Source organism: Corvus hawaiiensis, chromosome 9 (genome assembly GCF_020740725.1).
Source record: "Corvus hawaiiensis isolate bCorHaw1 chromosome 9, bCorHaw1.pri.cur, whole genome shotgun sequence".
Classification (NCBI taxonomy): Eukaryota; Metazoa; Chordata; class Aves; order Passeriformes; family Corvidae; genus Corvus; species Corvus hawaiiensis.
In genome coordinates this window covers 31271523-31295273 of record NC_063221.1, presented here as the reverse complement: position 1 = coordinate 31295273, position 23751 = coordinate 31271523, and the positions used below count along the sequence as shown (strand labels likewise).

At 51.0% G+C, this 23751-nt stretch overlaps 1 protein-coding gene across 1 annotated transcript; it reads right to left on the bottom strand.

Moving 5' to 3' along the window:
* Positions 1–3366: 3366 nt before the first annotated feature.
* Positions 3367–22957, bottom strand: PGM1 (phosphoglucomutase 1). Its single transcript, XM_048312302.1, has 11 exons — positions 22674–22957; positions 13480–13642; positions 13050–13196; positions 11935–12060; positions 11198–11388; positions 10673–10827; positions 10072–10187; positions 6750–6885; positions 5052–5235; positions 4610–4744; positions 3367–3609 (listed from the first exon to the last, which is right to left on the bottom strand). The coding sequence occupies exons 1-11, from the start codon at positions 22917–22919 to the stop codon at positions 3520–3522; spliced, it is 1689 nt and encodes a 562-aa protein (XP_048168259.1). The 5' UTR covers positions 22920–22957; the 3' UTR covers positions 3367–3519.
* Between the last annotated feature and the right edge of the window lie 794 nt (positions 22958–23751).

Genomic DNA, 23751 nt, shown 5'->3' with positions numbered 1-23751 from the left:
GGATATATCCCTGTTATCCCTGTTGATTCTGGCTCATAATCACAACCTGTGGAAACGAAGGCAGTAAAACCAAATCCCTCTCTGTTCTGGAGCTTTTATCCCTTCCAGTCTCTGTTTATTCCACCCCACTGCTCCCACCTCCACCCCAGCACCACATCCTGATCCTGTCCCATTCTTACCATGCTTCCCTGACCTGCTCCTTCACCTGCAGTCATTGGCCCCAGCCAGGCCCTGCTTTTTTATGGTCCCAGTTCAGCATTTCTGGGATCTTCCCAAAGCCTCCCACAGCTGGGGAATGTGAGGGAATACCAAGGGAAGGGATGAGACAAGCTCTTCTGATGGTGGTGAAAAAGCACAGAGACACAGGAATGTGCTGATGGTCCCACATCCCTGCTCAGTATCTGAAATCTCAGGGAACAAATGAGATTTTATTTGATTTGATGTAATAATTGTTTTAGTTCATCTGCTGCCACTTTCTCCACCTGAGCCTGGGCACAGCTGTCAGTGCTGTGATGGGGACATGCCAAATAACACCTTTTTTCAGTGGTACCTGGAAATTTTGCCCAAACCTCTGCATGCTGAGGATCTGGGGATTAGATTTTGGATTTATCACATGGAACTACTCCACCAATGGCAGCAGTGTGCAGTGTTTGCCTGAACTGTTTTAGGTAGCCTCAAACCTGTGGTTTGTGCCAATATTTCGGCGTGGGAGCCCATCCTTGGGGACCAGCTGGGCAGCCTGTGCACTCACCAACGCTTCAGAGATGCAGGAATTGTGACTGAATCCCGGGATTATTGATGAAATCACGAGTGAGGTGTGGTGAAATCCTGCCTCAGCTGGACGTGGCCAAGAGACTCTTTACCAAAGCTGCCACCTAGAGAGAGACAGTCCATCTCCAGGGTGGAAAATCCTGCAGGAAACCAAGATTTCAGAGCTTTTGTGCCTCAAGCACAGGGGTTTAACCATCCCCTGTGTGCTGGGGATCACCCTGGACACTGGTTCCTGCCAGCTCGACTCCTGGCCATGGCACCGCTGCGTGACCAACCAGGCTGGGACAAGGAATTCCGAGCACAGTTTGGGCCTGGGCTGAGCTCTGCTCTGGGCTGGGCTGGGGTTGCTCTTCCCAGGAAGCTCTTGGGATGTGTTTCCATCTCTGTGCAGTGCAAACTGCGCCCAGAAATGAGATCCTGCCTTACGTAAAGGTTACAACGCTACGACTGCTGAGACATCTGGATCTCATCGGGCTCCTCCGGGACAGGAGTCCTGAGCTTTGGCCTGGAGAGAGGCAGAGAAAGAGCAGGAGTCATTTTTCATGCAAATCTCCATCTGCAGAGGGTCTGATTCTCTGCAAACTCCTCCATGGTCATGGCTTTGGCAAAGGCAGATCATCAAATGCTGCACAGACTGACCGTGCTCCCCTGTTCCTGCCCCTGACCTGGAAGGGATCCACCACGATCCAACCCAGGGGGAAAAGTGGATTTCCTGAGAAAATCAGAACCTTGGGAGTCTCCTGTACCCAGACCTGCACCAGCTATCCTGAACCACAGCTGCTTTCCCTGCATGTGCAGTGTGGTCAGGGATGTGCTGGCACTGGGGCAGCTGCCAAGAGCTGCATCCTGCTCAGTGACCCAGCGGGGAAATCCACCCAGGCTTCCCCAAGAGGGATCTCTGGCCAGCAGCCACAGAGTCACACAATCATTGAGGTTGGAAAAGCCCTCCCAGACCATCGAGTCCAGCTGTTCCCCAGCACTGCAGATCCCACCACTAAACCACATCCCCAAGTGCCACATCCACGTGGCTTTTAAACGCCTCCAGGGATGGGGAATCATCGCTACCCTGGGCAGCTGTGCCAGGGCTGGACAGCCCTTTTGGGGAAGAAATTTTCCCTAATATCCAATCTTGGCACAACTTGAGGCCATTTCCTCTCATCCAGTTGCCTGTATCTGGGAGAAGAGCCTGACCCCTCCTGGCTGTACCTTCCTGCCAGAGAGCTGTAAGAACATTTCCCCAATCCCACTCAAGGTTCCCAATCCCATGAGCCAAACGGGCAAAAGCTGAACAGGCACCAGTTGTCACAAGGAACAAGCAGCAGAGGGATCAGTTTGGGCTCCACTTTGCAGCTCTTGTAGGTGTGGTGGGAGGAAGCAGCTGGAGGAACTGAGCTGAGATAAAGCCATGAGAGCACAGGAAGCTTTGCCTCTCATTCTGAAGGTGCTGAAAGAAGTCGGGAGGCCCAGGAGAGGAGTGCTGTGTGTCACCAGAGAGCTGTTAGCACCAGCCAGCACCAGGATGGGCAGAGAGCAGCTTTTAGCACGGTTTGACTGAAAAGCACTCACAGTTCCATTAGGAGGAACCCAGGACTGACCTGCTTTAACAAGAGGCCAACCATAAACTCTGGGGTCACTTGTTCACACAATGCTTGAAAGGCAAATTAGAGCAGCCAAGTTGTTTTTCCCCCACTAATCCCAGCTTCCTGGTTTAGTCCTCTGCAGCCAGCCGTGAGGGAAACCTCTGGAAGCATCTTGCCAAGGGAAGCACTGGGCAGGCGCAGGACCATGGCATGGAAAACAGCTCTCCCAACCTTGGGCACAAGCTTTTCCTGGGTCCTACCTCAGCTTTTTGACTTCTTTTAATCTCATTTTTGAAGGTTTTTATCCATCCCACAGCAGAGCAGCTCCCCCACCACTGTCAGTGCAGACTGAGCAGCAGACACACCTCACCTGTGCACAGGGGAGATTAAAAGCCTTTTGTCAGCACATCCAGTCCCCCTTGGAAGTGGTGCTGGCAGCTCGGGATGAGGGTGGGATGTTCCATGTTCCTGGATAATAGAGCTGCTCCCTCAGGCCTGCCCAGGGACCCAGCCTGAGTTTCAGCCCTGGCCAGAAGGTGAGATGGGACACAGGGATTGCAGGATTTGAGTGACAAAGGCAAGCAAACCAAGAGGGGACAGGGCCTAAACTCATCCCACTAATGTGAGTACATCCAGGAAAAGGGCAGGAGGGTGCAGCTAACTTCAAACAAAGCTACAGCTGTCTCCAAAGTGACCCTCTCTGTGCCCTTGGATAAGATATTGCACATTAATTCCTGCAAATCTGATTATTCCAAGGCTCTTACTGTCCACATTCAACCAAACAAGCCCATCCAAACCGGGATAAAGTATTTGTGCTTCTTTCCCAGGAAAGTTTCCAAGACAGAAAAAAAGCCTGTGAATTATTGAACAATTCAGTATCTCTGTTATTCCTAGAGCCTTTTGTTTAAGGAAAAGCCAGGAGTCTACGTGCTGCCCCAAAAGTTGGCTGAGGAGCACCACACCCAACGCGCCAGCAGCACTGGGGACGCAGAGAAGCAGCCAAGGGGACAAGGGGTGCTGAGGGCTGGGGTTTATTGACTATCCTTAGCAGCAAAACTGTGTTCTTAAATACAGGGATAAAATCAGTATTCCTCTTTTAGTGACAATTTGACAAGGAAAGGGGCTGGGCTGACTCCCTGCCCCGTGCACACTCCAGCACAGGGTGGCTCTATGTGATGACGGTGGGCCCGGAGCGGCCGGTTCTTTCATGGAGCTGGGAAAGTTTCAGTGCAATGGAAATGAGAGGTGCCAACATCACCTGCAGGGAGGAAAGAAAGTGCTCAGAACTGCAGAGCAGCACATGCAGCCTTCCCACGTTGCATCCAGCCTTCTTTAAGCATCCAGGTCAGCCTGGGACAGCCAAAGCTCAGCTCTCCTGACCAAAGGACTGCTTTGGGCTCACAGCCTGAGCTCTGGGACCAGTGACAGGGACACAGCGCTCAGAGAAAATCCTAAGCTCCAGTGGTGATGCTGCCACCCTCCCTGTGCTGTATCCCAACCTCCACTGCACGTCAGCACAGGACAGGTAAATCCTAAGTTCCGTTTGTTCCTCTCAGAATGGGGAATTTTCAGTCTTTTTGTCAATAATGGCACAGTAAGTTATGCACAAAGAGCTCACATTTGCTGGGGAATACAGAATCAGAGAATATCCTCAGTTGGAAGGATCCCCAAGGATCACGAAGTCCAACTCCTGGCCCTGCACAGACACCCCAACAATCCCACCCAGTCCCTGAGAGCGTTGTCCAAACGCTTCTGGAGCTCCAGCAGCCTTGGGGCTGTGACCATTCCCTGGGGAGCCTGTTCAGTGCCCAACTACCTTCTGGATGAAAAACTCTTTCTTGATATCCAAGCTAAACCTAAATATGAGAGGATTCTTCTCCTCCAGTGCCTACAAGAGCTCAGCAGCATTTGTAAAAGGTGCTGTAGAACATGTGCTGAACTCAGCACAGAACAGGGCAGTGTCAGCTCAGGTACAGCTGAACCTGTGATCCCATTTATTTGTTTTAAACCAGCCACAGGTGTAACACAGGCAGGAAAACTCCTGTGCTGTGGCAGTGGCAGCTGTGAGGGATTCCCAGTGACACTTGCTCCACACTTGAGCTTTTTTTTTTAATAAACCTCTTTACACTGGGATGAAAGATACCAAAGCTCTGGCTCCCCAAATTCCTGGCACCTCCGCACAGCTCCGAGCAAAGCAAGGCTAAGAAAGGGCTCGGCTCTGGGAGCCAGCAGTGGAAGGAGCGAGCTGCAGCACCCACCTGTGGGTCTTGGTTTATCTTCTGAGCATCCTTCTCGTAGCTGTCGATGTAGAGGCGCACGGTGGCCCCGGCGCTGCCGGTGCCGCTCAGCCGGAAGATGATGCGGGAGCCGTCAGAGAAGATGAGCCGCAAACCCTGCTCGGGACACGGGAGGGAAGGGCCTCTCAGCTCTGTTGTCCACGATTCCCAGCATGGCTGTGCCTGACCCACACCATCCCTCCTCTTCAGGGAGCCACAGAAGGCTCCTGTGTTACCCTCTCCCCGCTCCCAGAGGGATTAATGTCCATCCTAACCCATTCTGGAGACCTTGCTGGAGCTCTGAAACTCCTGAAGCTGAGCCAGGGACTGCCTGCCAGATGCAGCATTCCCGACACGCTGCTCTGCATGGAAACAGGACATGAAGAAAACACTCCCAGTTCAGCCCAGGGGAGGCTGTGCCCACCTGATTCTTGGAGACGCTGCCATCCACGGGGTCGTTGTACTCGAAGTTGTCGGCTTTCTCCACCGTGTAGACTTTGTCCCCGCTCGACAGCTGCTTCCCCACGAAGGAGCGGTCGAACATCACCGTCTCCAAATCCTTCATCATTTTGTTGGCAGCATCTGCATCCACCTCCTCGTAGTCATACCTGCAGCCAGCACCACACACAGGGATTAGGGAGGGGAGGATGCAATGAGATGTGATGGTTTGGGATGCCCTTTTTGAGCTCTGTGGGTGTTCTCTGCTCCCACGCTGGAGGGGAGGACAGGCAGAAAAGGCACATAAAAGCACCAGAACACATTGGCCAGAGACGCTGTGGCTGTCCCATCACTGGAAGTGTCCAAGGCCAGGCTGGATGGGGCTTGGAGCAACCTGGGACAGTGGAAGGTGTCCCCTGCCCATGGCAGGGGTGGCACTGGATGGGCTTTAAGGTCCCTCCCAACCCAACCCAGTGTGAGATTCCACGAAATGAGAGGAGGATCTGTGTGCAGCACTACAACTCCACCCACACAGATCCTTGGGACACAGCACAGCGTATCACAGGCGTTTGGTGCCAGGAGATGAAAGCACAAAGTGCTGTCTCGCACTGAGTGTCACAGACCGAGGGCCAGGGCCAAGCTCCAACTGACTGCCAAGAATTTCCTGTAGTTCTGCCCACAGCGCCCCACCAGATCCCTCATGGTTACTGTGAACACCCTCAGAGCATCCCCACAGCAAACTGCTGCTGTGACCGCACCAGGAAAACATCCAGTGCCAGCTTTGATGTCCCTGCCCGGGGAAGAGAGGCAGCAGAGAGAGGCTGGAGCCCACACCAGGATCCCAGACTCTGTATTCCCACTGCCAGCGGGATTTGTGCCGCTGTGTTTGCCGCCTGACCCGCCTACCCCTGCACTCAGCGTGCTCTGCACACATACCTCGCATGCTAAAAGGCTGCCTTTTTATCCTAGACTTTGGCATTTTTCCCCAGGTTTCCATGCCTCAGATGTGTGCTGGCTTTGTGGTGAGTAGGGGGGGAAAAAAGGAAGAAAAAAACAAAAGAAAAGGCAAGTTCTTTCATTTGGCAATTTGAGACGGAATTTTCATGTAGACCTTCCAAGCTGAAAGATCTGTGCCTAATGCTTTCACAGTGTTCCCACCTCTGCTTGTGTGCAGGCTGGTTCTCACTCCTTCCCTTGCCATCTTCCATGTCTACTGCAGGTTAAATTTGAGTATTTGGGGACTGGACAGGAACTCAGCCAGGTAAATAACAGCCATGGGGCTGGGCATCCATTCCATGAGACACTGCTGTCACTGAAGATGTCACAAATTAACTTGCGATATGGGGTCTCAAGAATATTGATCTCATGGCAAAAAAGACTTTTGGAGGAAAAAATCTCCATTAAAAGTAAGAAAAGATACCTTGTGTGTATAAAATGTCTAGACTTTGGTACCAGATTTATGTCTGGAGTAACAACCCAAAGCTGGACACCACAAAGGGTTATGGTGAATGCCCATTTCGTGGCACCCAGGAATGCTGCAAACTGCTCAGGGAGTTTTGAACTACTACAGGACAAACAGCAATGGAATGACACAGGAACAGCCCCATGCTGACACAGCGGTGCCATCAGGGCTCTGCTTTGACACAGAACAGGGAATGGGAGGTGTCAGGAGCCCTTTCCCCACCTGGTGAAGAAGTTCCTGCCGTACTTCTGCCAGTGATCCTTCATGATGTCCTCCACGCTCTGCTTGCGGGCGGCCAGGATGGACAGCCAGGCCAGCACTGCCCACAGCCCGTCCTTCTCTCGGATGTGGTCAGAGCCTGTGGGGAGCCACAGCACAGACACAACTCCCAATCCTCTCACACCACAATTCCCAGTCCTCCCCACCTTGTCTCCTCTCCTCCATGCCCCTGGCAGCTGCACAGCTCACAAACGGGAAGCATTTCCAGAGCTCCATCCCTGCTGCATCGTTAAAGCAGGGCAGGATATCATCTGCTCCAGCTCCAGCCCAAATAAAACACTCGGCATCTTTTAACACACACATTCATTGTTCACACATCTTTAACTCTGTTCCCAAGGAAGGAATGGGGAATGTACAGTAAAAAGGGCATCAAACAAGAAAACAAAAGGTGAATGCAAAGGAGCAGCTCGGCAAGAACATCAACTCCTCAGCAGCTGTCCCGTCCCATCTGTCAAGGAGCACCCTGGGATCATCTCCTGACCCAGCACCAAGGGGAATGTCAGCCCTCCTGGGGAACCAAACCCCAATGACCCCAAAATCATCCCAGAACAGGGAGAGGAGCAGTAGGGCAGGGAGCACCAGCCATGGGGCTGGCAACAGCAGGGCAAGGAGAGGCTCCAACCACCTGCAGAGACCAGGAGAGCCTCCACCCTGCTCTCATGGGGGGCTGGAAAAGCCCCTCTCTTGGCTACAGGAGCATTCACAGAATCCCAGAATGGGTCAGGTTGAAAGGGACCACACTGGGGCAACTGGTCCAACCTCCCTGCTCCAGCAGGGCCATCCCAGAGCACAGGATTTTGACTGTCTCCAGTGAGGGAGACTCCACAGCTCTCTGGGCAATCTGTCCCACACAGTAAAGAAGTTCTTCCTCATGTTCAGGTGGAATTTCCTGAGCTCAGTTTGTGCCTGTTGCTTCTCGTTGTGGACTCCCCCAAAGCTGGCACTGCAAGGAGAGCAGGAAGCAGCCAGGGCCAGCCCAGCCTTGCCCTGGAAGCACAGTGGGATCACATGGCACTGACTGACCCCTTGGGAAACCCAAGAGGTGCTGGACCTTACACAGCCCCCAAACAAAACGGGATCAGATGGCCCAGAACACACCCAGCCCACACTCGGTGCCTCTGGCACACCAGTTGGACCATGTGCCCCACAGATGCAAAGTTTTCTCCTTCCCTCTCTGGAATACCTCCAAACAGGTATTAAAGAAACCCCAGGAGCACTCCAGAGCTGCCATGTCACCCTCTGAAGGAGTGCCAGAGTGGGAATCCTCTGGGAAAGGGCTGGGGGCAGGGCAGGGGGTTACGTGGTGCTTTGCACAAATCCCACTATTGTGGATGTGGCCATAAATTATCCCCACGGTCCCTCATGGCAGAGAGAGCTGGGCAGAGGTGATGGAGAGGAATGCTAAATAAACACCAGTCCCATGTGATGTATCAACTTATTGCTGGAATAAAATACCCAAGGAAGCAAGCAGGAATTCTGTCATGTCGCATTACTCTAATTGCTGCTGGCCTCCAGTCCCACTGCCTCACAGTTTGTTTCAATTTTTACTGGGTCTTTTGGCTGCTCCTTCACCTCTCTCCCCTTCAACACTCCCATTCTGTCCAGCTCCAAACAACTCCTCATTAACTTCCTACCAACCAACCCTCCTCACTGCTTTTCATTCCTTTTTCCTTCCTAAGTGCATTTGTCAGACAGACAAACCCCTCTGCATTGTGGGGGGAACCCAGCACGCCTGGGCCCTTTCTCAGTCTGCTCCCCCAAACTGCTTCAGCTCCCACCACTTGGATGTCTTGCTGCCTGGCCAAAACCCCAAACCTCTCTCTCAACCCCTGCTGCCACTGGAATCACTTTGGTTTGGGAGGAAGTCCCTTACCTGATGGGGGATGCAGAGAAACTGAGCTTGTTGTTCATATAAAGGTGGAAGCAGTCTTGGGGAGCTGCTCATTTGAGATCATCTCCCATCAGCAGCTCCCGGAATGTGGTTTTATTTATCTCCTGAAGCACCAGTCCCTCTCATTAGCCAAGGTCCAGGATATAAACTCAGCACATGCTGAAATCACTCAGGGCAAAACTCCAGAATCTTTCTTTACTCACCATTTACTTCAAGATTCCTTCACAGGGATACCAGTTTCCTGAAATTCCCCTTTCCTTCCAACACACAGCCAAATCCCAGTCCCACATATCAGAGTAATATCTGACTGCAAAAATATTGCTCCTGGAGACTGCCCAGCCCCACAGCAACCTGCTCTCCCCCAGAGCTGTGATCCCATTTCCTCAGCCACAGGAAAGCTGGGGTAATCCTTTCCTGTTGAGCTGTGCACCCCAGCTCCACAAAGAACTTCAGTCCAGGCATTTGGGGATTTAAAGCACCCACACACAGGCTAAAAGGTTTTTCTGGGGTGGTGGAATGAAAACACACAAGATTTGAGTGAGAAATTCCCTCAAGACCCTGTGCCTTGGATATGCCACCAGAGATCCTTAGAAAACAGGAAAAACATCTCAGGAAGAATTCAGACCAGATAAAACTCAGCCTTTGTGCAGGTATCAGGTGCTGATTCAGGGCCCTGCCTGCAGGGAAGGTCCCATTTCCACAGGCAAGACATAAAACCACATGGGAGATGCCAGGGAGAGCTCAGGAACTGCCAAGGCCTCCTGGGAATCCTGAGTGTCCTGAACACCCCACAACAACCTGGAGCAAATCCTGCTCCCGTTAACTTCCCTGCACACCCCCAGTAAATTCTTTGTGATGTTCACTTTGTTTCTCAGTAACCCAATAACTCACTTAGACTGTTCAAAGGCAAGTGTTAATTTAAACTTTATAAATCATACCTTGTTTTCAGAACAGGAAAATGAGGGCCCTATTAAGCCCAGAGATTTAATAGTGACCTGAAACCTTCCCTAATAAAACTCCGTGCTCCAAACCGTATTTCTTTCCAGAAATGAAAACACTGAGAAGGTTTTCCTGGCCACCAAGAGTTGAAAAATACATTTAGCATTGCACTTAATCCCCACAGACTCAGTGACCGGGCTACTAAAGAGGCCCCCAAACTTCCTGCCTATCTCCACGTGCCTTCCCGGAGAACTGGAGAAGAAGGAGCTCCTGCCTCACAAAACCTTTAAATTGTGTTCATTTCCACACTGATTCCTCCAAGCCTTTCTTATATCTTACTATTTTACAAGTATTAACAACTGCAGATGAAAGATAAATCCCAAATTAAAGAATAAGGAATCACCATTATGGGTGATATGGGGAATGCTGACTTACCAGTCCCAAAACTTTCCTCTCCACACAGAGACAGTTTGTTTGCATCCATCAAGTTTCCAAAGAACTTCCAGCCCGTTGGAGTCTCATACAAAGCAATCTTTGTAGCCTGGGCCACTCTGCAAAGGTAAGAAAGCCAAGTCACATCGCTGAATTCTTGGTGCTCTCATGGGAAATGGGATCAGCATCTCACTGAGGGCGGGGAATGCCACAGCTTTGGTACAATCCCTCTGTTTCATCCCAGTGTGACCTTTGGGAAATGAGTGGGATGTGCATTTAAAGAACAGATACAAACCCTCAGGTCTTCAAATCAATTTTAAGTTGCAGATTTCAAAGCATTTCACCAAGAAAGCATCAAATTTAAGGAAAAAAAGGGCGGGGAGAATCATTTGTTTGGGCTTATCTGTAGGGAAGACAAAGAGCCAAGAGCTCAGCCCAGCTGTGCCACATCCCCAGGCAGGGTTTAATCCATTAAACCTCACTGCTGTCCTGGCTGGGCAGTCTCACCGGACCGAGGACAGGGAATTGATCCCTGTGAAATCCCAGGAAAGGGGCATTCCCTGCCCTCAGCAGGGCTCCCTGCCCCTGCCCACGGGGGTGCTACCTGTCGAGGGCCCCGCTGGTGGGCATGCTGCGGGCAAAGCCGCGCACGCCGGTCTGCTGGAAGTACGGGATGCTGAAGATGTTGGCGGCGATGACGGCGACGGAGTCGGAGGGGTTGACGAAGAAGCCGTGCTTGCCCAGAATCATGTTGCGATCCTGGGGGACACAGCACAGGCACAGCTCAGCTTCCTGCTCAGCTCAGGGCAGGAGCTGGTCCCTGAGCAGGCCCAGCCCATAAACCCAACAATTCCCAGCGATTTTCTGAAATAAACACAGAGCTCTGAAGAAGTTACACAGCAGCACCTGGATACCGTTTCACCTTTCTGCTGAATTTTCACAGCTTTAAAGTTATTTAAATACAGTTTGGACTTATTGACGCAGTAGCCAACTATTGCTGTGGTGGCAAACTGCAGCCAGTGCTTCACTTCACTCATGACTACAGAGGAGAGGGAGAGAGAAAAGGTGCACCTCAGTCCCCCAGAGCTGGTTAGAGGGAAAGAAGGGGAATTCTGAGCAGCTCCTTTACCCCATCTCCATCAAAGGCAGCTCCAAAGTCGTACTCTCCCGTCTTCATGGTCTGCACCAGGTCAGCAGCATAGGTTAGGTTGGGGTCAGGGTGGTGGCCCCCAAAGTCCTCCAGGGGGGTGCAGTTCACAGCTGAATTTGCTGGGGCTCCCAGCTCCTCACACAGGATCTTCTTCACATAAGGGCCCACAACTGTCTCGGCAAAACAGAGAGGAAAGACTTGGCTCAGCCCCCAGGCAGCTCTACACCAGCCACAGCACCACCCACCTTGGGCTGCTCAGTTTGGGTCAATTTAGGTGCTTTATGGTTTAGGAGCTCACATCAAAATCCACCCCATCCCTGCAAGTGTCCCAGGCCAGGCTGGATGGGGCTTGGGGCAACCTGGGATAGTGGAAGGTGTCCCTGTCCATTGCAGGGGGTGGAAAACGAGCTTTAAGGTCCCTTCTAACCCAAACCATTCCGGGGTTCCATGAAACATTTCACAGAATCCTAAAATGGTTTGGCTTGGAAGGGACCTTAAAAATCAGCTCATTCCAACATCCAAAACACAACACTTGACCAAAAATAACATAAGGCATAAAAAGTTTGCTCCCAAAAAGAAAAATCTGGTATGCTACAAACCAAAACCAAACTTGCAATATAAATTCCAGAGAAAATCTTCCTGTCTGAAGTAGGTGGCAAATCCCCAAGGACACCCTGGGCACCCGCAGAGAGCCCCAAGCCCCCAGCCCTGCGTACCCCCGTGCATGGCATCGATGCGGATCTTGAGCTGGTTCTTCCCTGAGAGCAGCTCCTTTAAGGCATTGAAGTCAAAGATATTCCTCAGCATGTTGGCATAGGCTTCTACAGAGTCCACAATTTCCACTGGAAAAGAGAAGGAAACAGGGATCAGCCCTCACAGCCTGAAATGTTGGTAACCAAGTGCTGTTGCTGTGCTGAGGGTCCTCAGAGCAGAGGGCCAGGGCTGAGCACAAAGCTCTTGAACATCCCAGAGAATCAGTTCATAGGGACAGGAATAATGGGGCTAAATTGGAATTTAATTACAGGCTCTCTCTGCTAATCAGATCACAAATGGACCAACAAAATCCTTAAGGCAAACTCTGTTCCTAGCTAGGGCTCCCTGGATTCCCTTTGAGAGGCCTCAGTCCCACTTCACTTAAATTAAAAAATATATCTATAAAATCAGATCTTTAAATTCCATCAGAGTCATTGGGAAGTGTGAACTTAATAGTTCAAAAAGTTACACCTTTGCAGCCAACAGGGAATATAAAAACATAAAATACAGCATAAAAATCCCACTACACAGAAATGGGGACCGAGAGAAATATCAAATTTTATCATCTTTTAACTTATTTCTTTTTTAATTACAAGCACAGGTCACCAGGAGATGGTAAAAAAATACTTGCAGTATTTTTAAAAAGTCTTTTTAAAATTTATTTTCATATTTCACTGCTGACTGACAGAAGTCACATGTGAAATGTAACAGCTTTCCCACTCACAGGGACAACTTTTATATGTGAAACCATGGAAAAAAAATCAGTTGAAAGATTAAATTCTGTAATTTTTAATAATGAAAATGCACTTTAACTGCATTTCTCTGTTTTGAAGTACACGTTTGCCTTGCAGCAAAACAGCCTTTGATTTTAGGGAAGTTTAATGGATCAAGATTTTGCAACTGAAGTAGAAACTTCTGTGGGACAGAAAATTCTATAAATCAAAATCAACAAATAAATAAATGCCAGGATGCCAGGAGCAATGTCCTCCTTTGGATTATCCCACAGATGAGAAGGAGAGGTCAGAATGGCCACAGAGACGCCACAATTCCCTTGCCAAGGGGAAGAACATTTGTTTACCTGTAAATGGCTTAAATTTGTTCTCCAAGTCAAATTGCTGCTTCCCAATGGTGCCCAAATCCACCTGGAGATCTGGGCAGATTGCATATTCCTCAATTTTCTTGCTGATTTGGAAAATTTTATCCGTGACGGCTTCAGGAGCAGGACCTGCAAGATGAGATGGGCAAGGGGGAAGATATTAAAGAATCCAACTGCAAGAGGAGTGAACTTCAGGAATACAGCAAAGACCTGGACTGGGAATACCCTCCTAGGAAAGGAACGCCAGGGAATGAGGGGAGCAGAGCATCACTTGCTCCATTTAGGGGAAACCTCTGCTCAGGGCACTGATCCCTGGGATATGAACACAGAAATTTCAATTCTCAGGTCAATACAAGAAATTAATATTAATAATAATAAATAATAATAATACTGCAGCAGAAAGTGCCCTGACCTCCATTGGCAATGTTGAATTTGATGCCGAAGTCCCCGTTGGGCCCGCCGGGGTTGTGGCTGGCGGTCAGGATGATGCCCCCGATGGCTTTGATCTTGCGGATGAGGCAGGACACGGCCGGCGTGGACAGGATCCCGTTCTGCCCGATCACCAAGCGCCCGATCTGAGAGTGGGAGAGCAGAGCAAACCACTGTGAGGCCAAATCCCAAACCCAGCCCAAACCCCAAACACTGGCAACAGGTAAAGCACAGCCCTGTTCCTGCCAAAGCTCCCCACGGTGCATCCAACCCCGCTCTGTTGTAGCATTCTCCTCCATGAATGCTGCACATGGATGCACTCAAGGCCTGAGCTCTCCACAGGCATTAAACACCATCAAAACCCAGCATTCCCTCTGGCTGTGGCCTCAAAATTTGCTTTCAAGGCACACAACGGGGCAGAGAGAAGCCAAAAGAACACAAAACTTGAACATCCTGGGAGCAGCTGCAGATTCTTCCTCGCAGCAGGTAGCACACCTCCTTCCCATAAATCCAGGGATATCACTGAGATTGGATCCAGAGCAATACACCACCATTAGAATGTCTTTGCTGGAGTCCAGACAACAAACCAGAAGGTGAATATTTCTCTGGAAGAACTCCTTCCCACACCCCCCAAATGAGGTGACAGGATTTAAAACCACACCAGACTCCTCTGCAGCAGTCGAGGGGGTCAGACCCGTAACAGACTGGGAAAAGAGGAGGGATTTCATTCAGTCACAAGCTGAAGCAGGAATCAAGAGGAGCATTCCCAGCCCGTGGTGGGGGCTGAGCCAAGGGCACGGGATGGCTGTGATTCCTGTCCCCTGGCACTGCCAGGTGCTAAGCTCCAGCATCGCTGCCCATCAGTTATTGCATGGTCCAGATGTCCAGCCCAGCTGCTGGCAGAGCTGCACCTCTAGCAAATAACAGCATAAATGTGAAAAAGCACTTTAAAAACCCAAAGTGAGGGCCCTGCCTCCAGCTGGCCACAGCAGCTCATACTGGAGCCCTCACTCTGCCCACCCACCTACTGATCACACATTTATTGCACCTCACATTTCCTTTGAAGCAGCCAAACCTCCACAAGGTTTGCTTTTTCCCCGTTCTCAGACACACTTTGTCCTGCGCTTTATTCCAGCCTCCAAACCTTGCTCCTTCAGCTTCCCTGAGAATTCACGAGACCTCCAGGAAGCTCCTCTCCAAAACTTCCCCTCCTGCTCCCCAGTTTCCCTTTGAGGGTCACGTTCTGCACCACCCTGTGCATCAGTGCCCTGCACACAGCCCCAGGAATGCTGCAGACAAAGGGAAGACAAGGGATTTTCCCTGCCAAAGCAGACAGCAGCCGCAGGAGAGCTGGATGACCACATCAAATCCCCTGTCCTCGCCCAGCCTGTCCTCCCTGCACACCTGAACTGCAGCTTATCCCCACAGAAGGAAAGGAAAGGGAAAGGGAAAGGGAAAGGGAAAGGGAACTGATTTCAAAGGAAGATATTAATTTGCAATGCCAGAAGATTTTTTTCCCCCAAGATGGAAAATATGTCGATTTTAAAAATAAATGAATAAAATTATCTCCTCCTATTCTCCCCTTGACTGTTAATTACACTGTTCTAGTCAGGTTTTTTGTCAAACAAATTCCCAAAATCCAGGTCCCTTTGCACAAAGTTTACTCTGCACAAAGAGATCTGGAACAGACAGCAGAGTCTTTTCTTCTTAAAAAGCAGAAGGAAACAAAGACAAAAGCCCAGTGCGTGAACCATGATCTACCACAAACACACAAGGCTCTTGCTCTGCTTCCAAAATACTGAATTCCAGCACAACTGAGCTCCCTATAAAGGCTGTCACTCACTTGCTAACTCTCATATCAATTTCCAAAGGCTTCCTGAGCATTTATCCCACAGCCACAACTTACACCTGGTGAGAAAGGCAAAACGTGGCTGTTTCTGTTCCTTTGCCACTTTGGTGGCTCTCCCTGTTACTTCATTTCTGAACAGTAGCAGGGGTTTATATTCTTGTGGAAAGACTGAAAAATCCACAGCTGCCAACAGCTTGGGGCATGTCAAAGCACAAAACAAGAACACACAAACCCCAGGCAGAATTTATTTCCCTTTCTCCGTGTGTATTCTCTGCCCTCCTGCATCACTTAGAGTGAAAACCCAGCAATTTCTGTACTCCCCAACTGATTTGCCATTAAAACCATCACTATCAGCAGTTGAATAAACGCCTTTGGGGAATTAAATCTCACAGTGCCTAATTTCTGATGGATTTCTGCACTTCTCAGCCACACCCCACAGGAATTGAGCCGTTTAACATTTACCAACCCCGTTGGCAGCAGCCATTTGGACAATCAGTTCCACTGCAGACTTATTGAGGTACCTCCCATCACCTCCAACCACCAGAGAGGCTCCTTGGCGATCTCTTAGGTCTATGGAAAAAAATATACTCTGGATAAAATTCTGCAAATAGTTCATCTTGGATTCAAAGTAAAAGGTCTTCCTCCGTAATCCGCTGGTTCCCGGTTTCTGGTCGCTGTAAGGAGCTGTTGGCACCGTCAGCAGAGGCAGGGGAGCGTCTTCCATGTCCGTTTCTCACACAAGTGCATTTAAAAAGTAAAATATGGCAAAATTAACCCCCAGCCTTGGCACAGCAATGGCCCACCTATGAGACAGGAGTTCAGGGGAGCTGCTGAACACCCAAAAATAGCTCCTTGCACCTTCTGTAACCAAAGCCGTGTCCTCGCACTTGCGGTGGGGGATCAATGTCACGGAGAACGCACAATTCCACGCTGCCGGCCCTCACTGCAAGGCTGGGAAAGGATTCCTGTCTTCTCTGTCATCTCCTGGTTGCCACAGGCACTGCTCCCGGCCATCCCATGGAGCCCAGCAGTGTCAATCCGTGTGGATCTCCCTCGGACAGGGAGGTGGGAGCACCCCAGCCCCGCTCGGATGCGCCACTCTGGCGTTTTCCCAGATCTGCAGGGCAACGCCAGGCCCGGCCGCACGCTGGGGCTCCGGAGGAAAACTTCCAGCAGGATCCTGCTGCAGCTATTTTGCAAAGTCTGGTGAGTTAAAGGTCACTCTTAAAATGGAAGGGAACAGATCCGTTACCTCCCGTTTGCTCATGCGACTCCTGCCCTACAACCTGACTTCCCACGGGCTCCCTCAAACACAGGGAGATCTTCCAGCAGGAACAGCGGGTCAGCCTTTGGCTGGAAAGCCTCATGAGCCTCAACTGAACACCCGCAGCGAGTCTCACCCAGATTAAAACCACAAAAAACTATCAAATGTTTGGGAAAACTGCATCCCATAACGCTGTTCATTGTGGGAAAGCCTAAACGCAAACAGAAGAGACTCAGATATCAAGAAACTTCTGTGAAGCCTCATCTTCCCAAGCATAGGGAAGGTCAATGAAGGAAGGGAAGATTGTGGACTCCCCATCCCTGGAAATGTTCAAGGTCAGGGTGAACAGAGCTTGGAGCAACCTGGGATAGTGGAAGGTGTCCCTGCTCATGGCAGGGGGTGGAATAGGATGGGTTTTAGGGTCCCTTCCCACCCAAATCTTTCCAAGATTCTAAATCAGCCTTTTCTCCAAGCCTCTTTAGCAATGCTCAAAGTCCTCTGCCTGAGCTGCTGGAAACAATTTATAGATATTACTGGAGCAATTAAAGAGCTTGGTAATGACTCTGTTTGTCCTGCTATTAAAAGCAGGAAAAGGAGATGTGCACACAGCTGAATTGTGACAGGTATGAAGGCGCTCAGGGACTCTTTCCTGCCATGCTGATTCTGTCATTGCTCCAATAATTGCTGTATTTTCTTCCAAGGGAGATCACAGAATCATAAAGGTTGGAAAAGTCCTCTGAGATAATCCAGATAAACCCTGCCAAGGCCATCACTATCCATGTCCCCAAGATCCTGATTTATCCATCAGCACATAAAAATGGAGTTGGATGATCTGTGTGAACCAACACATCTTTTGCCCCAACAGTGAGACTGCCTGGGATACACAGCCAGGAACAACTGGTTTGGGTTTTATCCACCCACACTATTCCAGCATCCTGCAGCTGTCTTTATCCCCATGCAAAGGCCCAGGTTTCCCTCTAGTGGCACAGAACCCAAAATCCAGCTCCCAAAATTACACCTGGCAGGAAAAGGCCTAAGCAAGCTCTTTCCCTTCTTGCTGCCCTGGGAAATGCCATGGCATTAAGTGACAGGAGGAGGGTACAGGACACCCACCAGCTCCTGTGACTGCACATGGATTTACTGGCAGGGAAAAGGCCTAGGGAGTGTTGGAATTAGTGTGTGATTCAGTGCATGTTGAGTAGACAGAGGAATTAAACTAAATTAATCATTAATGCAATGTTTATGTACATAAAATGAAACACATTCTGTTATTAAATGAAATATAAAATAGTGCATAAAAGGCACAGGGACAGATACACCAACCCCACTCTTGGGGTGCTCACCTGCTCCCAGGGCTTTCCTGCAACACCTGCACCACCACTTGGGACAAACTGAATCACCAATAACTGGCCAACCAGGACTGGTCAGGGGCTGGGGATCACACGGCTGTCAGAGCATCCAGAGGTACAAAATGTCACCAAAGGTGGGTGCTGAGCACATTTGCACTGGGGCAAGGTCATCTAATCCATGACGTGGGAGGCGTTGCTGGGGTGACTGATCATTACCAATCACTCAGCAGGCCAGAGCTGGTGCAGGATCAACTGCACCCAGGTTTCCTCCTGGAAGTTGATAAAACTTATTCTTGGAATCTTTTTCTCCAGGTAAGCCCTGCCAGTACATAATTAGCCTTGCAGCTGGAAGTGCTTCCCTACAATCTGCTGGACATCTCCCTCGCTTGTGGTTTAAGCTGAGCTGACACAGCAAGCGAAGAGATCATAATCCTCTTCCTGACAACTCCTCACTGAAAAATCCTTTAGCATTAGGCTCTGAGTGCCCTCTCTGCTACAGCAAACAGCCCCAATCTTGTGTTCCTGAGTCCCTTATTCCCCATGGCAGGTGGAGGCTGGTGAGGGAATCTCCCTCCCCCAACAGCCAACCTGGCACAGACAGGGATATTTGCTAACCCAGCTCCCCTTTTCCTGACCTGCACTGAAACATACAAGAACTATGAACTATTGATTTTAATGATAGAAAGACAAACAAGACTATTCTGAGAGGGCTTGAACTCAGTAAAACATTGCAGAGCCACAGCTCCAACCTTGGCTTAATTAACCCACCATGGAAAGGCCAGACTGAACAGTAATTCCCTGTTCCCATCCTCTGCTACACTCTTGGGTCAGGCTTCTCCAAGCTCCAGGATGCCCTCTCCTCCTCTTCTCCTTTCCTTCCCATTCCTCCCCCAGGTCTCTGTCCCAGTTCTGAGGGCAGATAAAGCCAATGTCCCCTCTGTGAGGCTGTGTTTAGCTGTAGGGATTTTTGACAGCAAGCAGCTGGTGACAGGCATCTCCTTCTGCTCCTTTTCTGTACTCAGTCAAGAAGACACTCAGCACGGAATCCCGGGCAACAAATGGAGTAAAACCACTTTACACTTCATCTGTGACTCTCCTATAAGACAGAATCCCATTCCCTTCACTCCTGCCCTCAGGAAAGGTCCAGAGTCGGTGCTGTCCCTGCATGTTGGCCATAAGAGGGTGCCAAGAGCCCTGGAAAAGCCCCCTGAGCAGCTGCCAAAACCTGGCACTTTCTGCCGAGGATGACTCTGGTCCAGGCAGCCACTGCATTTGGGAATGCCAGGACAAGTGGAGCCCAAGAAAAAGAAACAGACTGCAAGTGTGTTATTAGTCATACAAGGAGTGCTGCCTCCACTGCAAAACGCTCTGTTTCTATTAAGAATTTGAGTTTGGAAGTCGCTGTAGAGATTCCAGAGGGACAAAAAGATACTTGGCACCATCTCAAGTGCACTCACGTATGAATCATTCCGGAATTAAGAGACACTGTTCTGTTCCTCCCACAGCTGGAGAGAAAAGTTGGGTGGCAGAGACAGAGTCTGGCAGGGCTGGGAATGAATCCCCATCACCAGGTTTGTCCCCCCAGCAGGGGCTGAGCCTTCCTTTCCCAGGGAAGTACACACTAGCCACCAGCATTGAGAAACTTTCTGTTCAAAGGTCAGCTCCTCAAAGCACACCCAAATCTGCATTTTATCTCTGCTGTCCTGCCCCTGCACCAGGAAAAGGGGAGGGATTCCAGCTGGATTTCCTCAGTGCTCCAGGATTTCTGGCCACAGCCTGCTGAGATAGAGCCCCTGGCCCTGGATCCTCTTGGAAACCCAAAAAACACCTTCCACTATCCCACATTGCGGGACCAAGGAGTGGCCATGCAGAACAGCTCCGGGAAAAGTTTGAATATGCACAAAGAACAGACCGTAAAAATGGTCTAAAAAGGACTCACCTCGAGCATCAGGCGTGCTCTTTCACTCTGCTGTCTCCTAATTGTCCCTTTTATTAAACTTTCCTTCAACTTTTACAAAGAGTGAAGCTCGTTTTTCACAGAACCAAGGGCACAGTAAATTTGGGGAACAGCAGGTGACAATGGCACTGAATCAGCCTGGGGCTGGTTCTATGATCACACCTGGATTTACACTTTCTGTCATTTTGGACATTAAATTATTGCCCGGCCACGATTCTACTGCTCAGTGATGCTTCAACAGGACCCGTGAAGATCTTATTTGTGCCATTAAAGAGTCAGACTCACCCTGTGGCAATAATGCCAAGGAAAGCTGGCCCACGGACCAAAACAAAGCTGGTAGGCTACGCTGGATGTCAAATGGGACTGGCAAATAATCTCCATTTCAGCTTACTTACAGAAACGCAAACTTAAGAGAAACACCCCTTAATCTCACAACTACAAACTGAGTTGTTGCTAGTCAAAAGGAAAGACTTCGTTGCAGCATACAAACCATTCCAGGTGGAGACAAAATTCAAACTCATTTTAGCACCCTTTCCTTTCATGTTGTAAAACTAAAGATCATCAGTTGTGGTGCTCAGGTCTCTCCCGTGGCTGGAGAGCACCATTCAACCAGATCTTAACACCACGTGATCTTAGAGCATTCCTCAATCCCATCGTAATCCCCAGGACCAGAAATGCACTTTTCCAGCACTTTTCTTGGCATTATCCAGCTTTTCTCAGGATGAGGCCACTGAGGTTTCCCCCAGACCTGGCTGCAATCATGAGATGTTCAAGAGTCCCAGCACTTGGACAAACCCACAGTTGCAGCAACAAGTTTCCATGTGCTGTTCCTGTTCTGCAGGGCACTTTCTTACCAGGAATGAAGTTGTCCATCCTTCTCTTTGAAGGACAGCGAACTTCCAGTCACTTCATATTCACTACAAAGAAAGAGGATTTTCAGAGACTTTTACTCAACTACACTGTGGTAACCACCAGGGAACTGATACTTGCAATTACAGAGAAACCCCACAAACCAAGCATCCCTTAAGCACTCCAAAACAAGGCAAACACATCAAAATTTATTAAAATCCAGTGGTTTGCATTTGCTAAAGAAACCCTCTGGTTTTAGTCACCTCCTTTCTTGGGACCAGAGGATTTTGCTACTCGGGATTTTGGCAATGCAGTTCTCGCACTGCTTTCTTTAGGGCAACACTGCTAAAATGTAGCAAATGTCTGGAATCAAGTTTCCAGGGGCTTTGCTCTGTAGATCAACCCCCTGGATCTCGGGTTACATAGCCAGGCTTTACCTGCTGCTCATTTACTACCCACATCTTCTTCCACACGTTTCTCTCCTCCACCTCCCATTTTCCCTGCCTTTTCAGAACATTTTCTGACTTGAGAGCCAATTCTGTCCTAGCACTTGGAATTCCCCTGGACAAAATGCTCCAAGGCAAATTCCTGCTGGCAAGGGCAGCCCTTGGGACCCGCTGCTGCAGCTCTGGCAGCGAGCTCAGCTCTGCATGGACGTGAGGGACTGCACGATCCAGGGCAGGATCCGAGACATTCCCGGCCCTCCATGCTTCCCAAAACACCTCATCAGAGCCCAGTACGGCTTTACCCCCAGGCCTCTGCTTCTGGGATGGAGCTGAAGTGTCAACGATGGAGAACTCGGCGCTGGAATGCTGCCACATCCCACCAGGCCCTGGGTGCACACCCAAAAACCTGCACAAATGAACACTTCGTCCCAGGGAACAAGTTTCCCAGGCTGCCTATTCACAGGGATCCACAGGGATCCTGTTGTGTGTGCACTCAGGAATGCTGCATATTCCAACTCCAAGCCCTTCCTAGAACAAATTAATAAACCAATGCCTGCTGCTTTTCCATCAGGGAAGGCTGCTCTCTCCATCACTTTCAGAGGTGCACACAGCATCCAGGGATGCTGGCAGATGGAATCAAAGTTGAACAGCTGCCACACATCACAAAAGACCAATTTCTACATGGCTTTTAAAAAATCCCAAACCAGTTCTTTGCTCCTTTATGCCCTAAGAAGGCAGCAATCCCAAATTATAATTTTCTTTTTTCCCGAAGAAGTTAAGATATTTACAGGCATTGGGGCACCTCCGAATTTGAAATCGCTTACTCTGAGGTTCTACCCTAAGCACCAAGCACCCTCAGCCCCTCTCTCCTTCATGGTCCGTGAGGAAGAAAGTTTGCTACTGGTGGTGGTGTCCCAGGGGAAGAGAATATTTGACATTTGGAAAAGAGCAGATGTAGGAAAAGCCTCCCTTTGCAAACTCGACTTCAGCACACCTCTTCCGACCAACATCACATTCCCTGCTGGGATTGCCTTGGGCTACCAAGTGACAGGTGCGGGACGAACCCACGGAGGAATCCCCCAGCAGTGAGATGCATTCCAGTGCTGTGGAAGAGAGCGCTGCTCCCCCCCAACACCTCACCGCCTCCACGCTGTGCCCTTGCTTTGCGATTGAGCTAGAAAAGCCAGGGATGGGCAGAAGGAAGAAGGAGGAAGTAGAGCAAAGTCGCGTTTGCTTCCATCCCTCCGCCCTGGCCAATAGCCATTCGCTCCCGCAGGCAGGGAGAGGCTCCCGGGGGGCTTTTCCTACCTGCACCGCGAGCTGTCCCCCGCCAGCCCCGTCAGCTCATCGGTCCCTCCCCGCGTTCCTTCCCCGCCGCGGACACGCCGAGCGCCAGCGATTTCCGCCGCCGCTGCCGGCGGCCGGGGAGGGCATCCCGGAGCCGCGGAGCGCCCGCTGCTCACCCCGTTGGCGGCGGCGATGCGGACGATGAGCTGGATGGCGTCCTTCATGTAGAAGCGGCCGTCGCCCCCCACCACGAGCGTGGCGTCCTGGCGCTCGGCGGGCGGCACGGTGGCCAGCGTGCTCTGGATGAAGTTCTCGCTGTAGTTGGCATTGCTCTGGAACACCGTCACCCGCTTGCGCAGCCCGCTGGTGCCCGGCTTCTGGTCGCCGTAGGGCTTCGTCTGCACGGTCACGATCCGCACCATGGCCGCTGCCGGGCGAGTTCCGGGAGCCGGGGGGCGACCGCGGCCACCCGGCCCCGCCGCCGCCCCCGCCCCTTAAAGGCACCGCCCGCGCTCCCGGCCGGGCCCGCAGCGGCCGCAGGCGGCAGCAGCCGTGTGCTGCTCTGCCCTGGCCTGCTCTGCCTTGCCCTGCTCTGCCTTGCCCTGCTGGCACTGCCCCGCCCTGCCCTGTGCTGCCCATGCTGCCCTGCCACAGCCCCGAGCACCTCCGTGTCCTGCTGCTCTGCTCCATCCGAGCCACTGCCACGGAACTATGGAAAGGTTTAGGTTGGGAAAGAGCTTCAAGATTGCCAAGTCCAACCGTTCCCCAGCACTGCCAAGGCCACCACTGCCCCATGGCTCCAAGTGCCACATCCGCACGGCTTTGAAATCTCTCCAGGGATGGGGACTCCAGCACTGCGCCAGGACCGGACACTTTCCCTGAGATCCAATTCAAACCTCCCCTGGCCCAGCCTGAGGCCGTTCCCTCTCCTCCTGTCCCTGTTCCCTGCGAGCAGAGCCCGACACCCCCCGGCTGCCCCCTCCTGTCAGGGACTTGTGCAGAGCCACAAGGTCCCCCCGGAGCCTCCTTTGCTCCAGGCTGAGCCACACCAGCTGCCCCTGGTGCTCCAGAGCCTGCCTGCCCCTATGGCCACCAGCAGGATGTCCCCACAGGCCTTACAGACAGGCCCTGACCTCAAGTGACCACCCCACACAAGCAGGAGCCCCCCAGTGCTCCAGTAGCGGGGTCAGGGAAGGTCAGCATTAGCAGTGCCTTGAAGAAGCTGAATTTTGGCACAGCTCTAGTTCTCAAATG

Excerpts from the sequence above, each read along its gene's own strand:
- PGM1 (XM_048312302.1), bottom strand. The coding sequence starts at position 22,919 with ATGGTGCGGATCGTGACCGTGCAGACGAAGCCCTACGGCGACCAGAAG. Across the intron at positions 13,643-22,673 it reads GCATCGCCGCCGCCAACGGG|ATCGGGCGCTTGGTGATCGG; the intron begins GTGAGCAGCGGG and ends TCCCACTCTCAG. Across the intron at positions 4,745-5,051 it reads GCAGCGTCTCCAAGAATCAG|GGTTTGCGGCTCATCTTCTC; the intron begins GTGGGCACAGCC and ends TGTCCCGAGCAG.